Here is a 6,000-nt window from a genome sequence, read left to right on the forward strand (position 1 = left end):
TAAAATATGATAATATGGCTAACTAGCTCTTACTGTGTAACGGGTGCAAAGGTCAATAGTATTTTCAAATCACTGACTATTCTATTACCTCTTAATCTTTTTGTGTTAAGACCGCATTTATAGTACGCCCTGTATGTTAGAATCGTTGAATTCATATTTGTTTTCAGAGATTGTTGAGTCTCGCAAATCTATCGCTCTGGAGTATGTTTGTACCACGTAATTCGTTTTCTCACAATGCTAAATATTGTGTATTTTTCGTAATTCATAATATTGGATCGATCGTCTGATATTGTGTTGTTTATCTTTCTCAGGAATTTGACGTAGGCATCGTAAGTGCCTCAAATTGTTTATATTCTCCAGAGGCGGCATTGCTTCAAACAAGTTTAATGGTTTTTCGAGACTTAAGTCTGAAATTTTGTTGATAAATGGTACTTATTAAGCTCAGATTACTGTCGCTACCGACTTTGAGACTGTGAGAAATGTTTATCTTATAACGATAAGAGCTGTGAGATTGTTCAGCGGAGCCAGATGGTTAGAGCTGACTTAAGCGTTTTTGATGGGAACCTGGAGGAAACTGCTTACAGAAAATGAGTGGGTTCTTATTGGCTGACATAGAATTAGAAGTTTGTCAGAGATTGATTTTATTCTTTTCTATTGGTGAAGATTTTGATTAATTGGCTGCCAAGTCTGTTGGTTTGTGGTAGAATTATTCTTGGGAGGATTGAATGATTTCTAGAGAGGGCGTTGAATTTTAGAAGATTGGAGTTTGGGGAGATCGAGTTAGTTAGTTCCATTAGGGCCGCCATCAAGTTAAGTTTTGTCTGGCAGAGAGAGAAGTGACCGGTGCCTCGGGCCGCCAGATGCGGTTGCCGGCAAAATTAGTAGTGAAGTTCCAGATTAAGTTTTGCAATTTTATTGCATAAATTCTTGTGTTTGGTTAGTGTTTGTTCGGATATGGCTTAAGCAATCTGCAGGCCACTGCGTGCAGCTGTTTATAAGCGAACGCGATATTTTTGTACCACTATTGGTACCATATTTCTTTAAAAAAAATCAATAAACTGAATTGAATTGAAATATTTCTTTACATGAAGGCAGAAGTTAAGAAGTTTTCTTTTGATCTTACTAGTTCAACACCCCAGTTAAAGCCTAAAGTTTGCTAGTATTTTCTGATTCTGTTAATGAACTAGATAACAAATTCTTTTTTTAAATATTTTTGTTTGAGTAAGTGCTAATTTATTTTGACAATGCTGAATTTTTCTACAAAAGTTTTTTGATGAATTATGGAGTTTTTTTATGAACTATGGAGTTTTTTTAATGAACTATGGATAACCTTATGTACTTTTGTTGTATCAATTTAGTGACTTTAGTGAAGTGAAATCGCGCTTTGGACTTAACAACCACCAAGAAAAATCAGGACTGATAAACAAGGTATATTTTGTAAACTTTCTATTTTGATTTTTTTGGTAATCACGATCTCTATTTGTTGACCGTAAGAGATCACAAATTTAGATTCATTTTTTTGTTTTAATAAATAATGTTTAATTTGCTAAATACAATCTTATTATTTCTCTTTTCCTTCTCTCTTGTATCGTAAGAACAATAAAAAATTGGCTGAGTATATTATAGAGTAAGATAAGGTAAGTTAGGTTATAAGTATTTTGTATATTGTGTATATTCTGTGTGACTATGTTTTTGTTTTATTTTGATTTAGCTATCTATCTTTCCCTTATTATTTCTATTTTTCGTATAATTTTTGGTTCCTTTTAGGTAACCAGTGGCGCCCAATATTTTATTTTGTTTTGATATCCTTATTTTGATTTTTCTATTTTTTTATTTTTCTAAGCTAATAAGAGTATACTCATAACATTCCTTAAAGATCCATCCCCATATCTCTTTCGATTCTGAGCCACCGTGGACAATTGTTCTCCAAAGTGCATAACACGTCACATTTTCTTATGACATATAAACATCCTGTCAAACTTTATTTTCCATCAACGTTTCACTGGCATTTGACCTGTTAATGTTATAACTGTTAATGCTAATGAATGAATGAATAATAATTGAAGTCACATCTTAACAGTATGAGGTGGTTCGAAGGAAGCAGACTTTGTGTACACATCATGTTACAGCTAGACAACTGGTAATCTTCGGTTCGTATAGTGCCAATTCGGTTAGAAACAGATTAAGAGAATTTGGAATCAGAGCCAGAGTGCCTGCTACTGCTTCTCTGTTAACCTGCGCACACCGTGTAACTGAAGCTCGTTTAAGTTTTGCACCAAAAATCCCCATCCACATGTCCTGGCGCAAAACATAAACGAGCCATACAATGTGCCCTGGTTAACAGTGGAGCAGTAGCAGGCATTCTGGCTCTGATTCCAATTTCCCTTGATCTGTTTCTAACCAAATTGGCACTTATTCAAACATTACGATCTGTGGAAAGGTCATTTCGCAATTGTCTAGCAGTAGCATGATGTGTATGTGAAGTCTGCAGATGTAAATAACGTTCATCTGCGAAGTTCGTGAACCTGGTTCGTCCTGGAACTGGTCTTCTTGTGTATCCCGTACTATCTCTATACCTTCTTAAAGCTCTTGAAACGCTGGATTAGTGGATTCCGTTAAAATCAGCAAGACATTGCTGCGATCGTCCATCTCCAATTAAACTTACAGTTTGGGCTGCTTGTTTTGACGTTACTCCTCTTTGAAAACTTAAGCAGACTAGTGCTCAGATCAAATTCTCGAACACAAATATCCAAAATAAATATTTTCCTTTAACAAAGTTTTGTTTACTATGATTTTTTTCGGTAAAAACACGCTTCAACTTGAAGTGTTATGGGTTTGTAGATACCTAAAGGAGACGATAGACGAGTTTTTACATATTGTTTTCATTTTGTTTCGTATTGTTTTGGGTTATCGAGGTACCTACACAAAACTCAATACCTGGATGCGTGAAGTCACCTTATTTTTTGGACTACCAGCTTTCACTTACCTTCTTCATATTAAATATATTTTAAAATTATTCAACTGAAAAAATGCAAAAACTTCATACCTTTGTTTCTTTTTTATGTGGAAATTTAGGTCATCCTTATCTCCAGGATCTTCATCATCGCAAGGTCTCTTCGGTGGATTTGCTTTAATTAATTTCTTGTTCTTTGCTTGCTTAGCTTCCTTTAATAGACAATGGTCCATGCAAAAGTCGAGAACTAAATCTAGTTCTTCATCGTCGGGGCATTCCCTGCTTGGGCAAGGACTCCACCACACCTAAAAAAATTAAAAGCAGAATGTTGGTCAAAAGCAGAATTCTAAAAATTGGTATATTATTAGATATCCTAACTCTTTTCGTATCCCGAATAAAGTACGTGCCTTCTAGTGGCGGGATACGGGCAACAATATATTGACTTATAGGGCAGTCCTTACAGTAGGGATCCTGACCTATACAGAAAAATGCAGGCAGGTGTGGGGTAATACTGCACTTTGGTTGCATTGGTGGTGTATTGGCTAAACGTGCTGGGTAGAGTATGATGCTGATAGAAAAGGCATTCAGGCATCAAATATCCAAAAAAAAAAAAAATTTCAGGCCAGAATAATGAAAAGACCTTCTCCAACGCAATAAAACTTATACTGAAATGATGGCATCTCCTGAGGTAAAATATTCCGGAAGTAAAATGAGCCTCCGCTTGGATCTCCGGGTGAAAACTATCTCAGGCGGAACACCATTACAGGTTAGAAAAATCAGGATAGGGTCTTGGAATCTTGGTAGTCTTAGAGGTAAGAGTCTGGAGTTAGTGGATGCGCTCAAACGAAGAAGAGTTCAAATTGCTTGTATTCAAGAAACTAGGTGGAAAGGAGAATGGGCGAAAGAACTAGGTGAAGGATACAAATTGTGGTATGTAGGGAGTAGTAACACTAGAAACGGAGTTGGTATAATTGTTGATACTGAAATGAAAGGTAACGTAGTAGATATAAGTTGTAAGAACGAGTGATAGAATGATGTCAGTGAAATTAGTAATTGATAAAAAGGTATTAAATGTTGTGTGTGTGTGTGTGTGTGTGTGTGTGTGTGTGTGTGTGTGTGTGTGTGTGTGTGTGTGTGTGTGTGTGTGTGTGTGTGTGTGTGTGTGTGTGTGTGTGTGTGTGTGTGTGTGTGTGTGTGTGTGTGTGTGTGTGTGTGTGTGTGTGTGTGTGTGTGTGTGTGTGTGTGTGTGTGTGTGTGTGTGTGTGTGTGTGTGTGTGTGTGTGTGTGTGTGTGTGTGTGTGTGTGTGTGTGTGTGTGTGTGTGTGTGTGTGTGTGTGTGTGTGTGTGTGTGTGTGTGTGTGTGTGTGTGTGTGTGTGTGTGTGTGTGTGTGTGTGTGTGTGTGTGTGTGTGTGTGTGTGTGTGTGTGTGTGTGTGTGTGTGTGTGTGTGTGTGTGTGTGTGTGTGTGTGTGTGTGTGTGTGTGTGTGTGTGTGTGTGTGTGTGTGTGTGTGTGTGTGTGTGTGTGTGTGTGTGTGTGTGTGTGTGTGTGTGTGTGTGTGTGTGTGTGTGTGTGTGTGTGTGTGTGTGTGTGTGTGTGTGTGTGTGTGTGTGTGTGTGTGTGTGTGTGTGTGTGTGTGTGTGTGTGTGTGTGTGTGTGTGTGTGTGTGTGTGTGTGTGTGTGTGTGTGTGTGTGTGTGTGTGTGTGTGTGTGTGTGTGTGTGTGTGTGTGTGTGTGTGTGTGTGTGTGTGTGTGTGTGTGTGTGTGTGTGTGTGTGTGTGTGTGTGTGTGTGTGTGTGTGTGTGTGTGTGTGTGTGTGTGTGTGTGTGTGTGTGTGTGTGTGTGTGTGTGTGTGTGTGTGTGTGTGTGTGTGTGTGTGTGTGTGTGTGTGTGTGTGTGTGTGTGTGTGTGTGTGTGTGTGTGTGTGTGTGTGTGTGTGTGTGTGTGTGTGTGTGTGTGTGTGTGTGTGTGTGTGTGTGTGTGTGTGTGTGTGTGTGTGTGTGTGTGTGTGTGTGTGTGTGTGTGTGTGTGTGTGTGTGTGTGTGTGTGTGTGTGTGTGTGTGTGTGTGTGTGTGTGTGTGTGTGTGTGTGTGTGTGTGTGTGTGTGTGTGTGTGTGTGTGTGTGTGTGTGTGTGTGTGTGTGTGTGTGTGTGTGTGTGTGTGTGTGTGTGTGTGTGTGTGTGTGTGTGTGTGTGTGTGTGTGTGTGTGTGTGTGTGTGTGTGTGTGTGTGTGTGTGTGTGTGTGTGTGTGTGTGTGTGTGTGTGTGTGTGTGTGTGTGTGTGTGTGTGTGTGTGTGTGTGTGTGTGTGTGTGTGTGTGTGTGTGTGTGTGTGTGTGTGTGTGTGTGTGTGTGTGTGTGTGTGTGTGTGTGTGTGTGTGTGTGTGTGTGTGTGTGTGTGTGTGTGTGTGTGTGTGTGTGTGTGTGTGTGTGTGTGTGTGTGTGTGTGTGTGTGTGTGTGTGTGTGTGTGTGTGTGTGTGTGTGTGTGTGTGTGTGTGTGTGTGTGTGTGTGTGTGTGTGTGTGTGTGTGTGTGTGTGTGTGTGTGTGTGTGTGTGTGTGTGTGTGTGTGTGTGTGTGTGTGTGTGTGTGTGTGTGTGTGTGTGTGTGTGTGTGTGTGTGTGTGTGTGTGTGTGTGTGTGTGTGTGTGTGTGTGTGTGTGTGTGTGTGTGTGTGTGTGTGTGTGTGTGTGTGTGTGTGTGTGTGTGTGTGTGTGTGTGTGTGTGTGTGTGTGTGTGTGTGTGTGTGTGTGTGTGTGTGTGTGTGTGTGTGTGTGTGTGTGTGTGTGTGTGTGTGTGTGTGTGTGTGTGTGTGTGTGTGTGTGTGTGTGTGTGTGTGTGTGTGTGTGTGTGTGTGTGTGTGTGTGTGTGTGTGTGTGTGTGTGTGTGTGTGTGTGTGTGTGTGTGTGTGTGTGTGTGTGTGTGTGTGTGTGTGTGTGTGTGTGTGTGTGTGTGTGTGTGTGTGTGTGTGTGTGTGTGTGTGTGTGTGTGTGTGTGTGTGTGTGTGTGTGTGTGTGTGTGTGTGTGTGTGTGTGTGTGTGTGTGTGTGTGTG

The 6,000-nt window shown here is 40.4% G+C and overlaps 1 protein-coding gene across 2 annotated transcripts in view; it reads right to left on the reverse strand.

Annotated features, from left to right (window-relative positions):
- LOC114327015 (uncharacterized) overlaps positions 1-6,000 on the reverse strand; it is an 87,099-nt gene that overhangs the window by 48,023 nt on the left and 33,076 nt on the right. For both annotated transcript variants that reach the window (XM_050663052.1, XM_028275509.2), the window contains one exon: positions 3,047-3,258. In XM_050663052.1, coding sequence (XP_050519009.1) covers positions 3,047-3,258 — 212 coding nt within the window. The remainder of the gene's footprint in view (positions 1-3,046; positions 3,259-6,000) is intronic.

Source organism: Diabrotica virgifera, chromosome 1 (assembly GCF_917563875.1).
Source record: "Diabrotica virgifera virgifera chromosome 1, PGI_DIABVI_V3a".
Lineage (NCBI taxonomy): Eukaryota > Metazoa > Arthropoda > Insecta > Coleoptera > Chrysomelidae > Diabrotica > Diabrotica virgifera.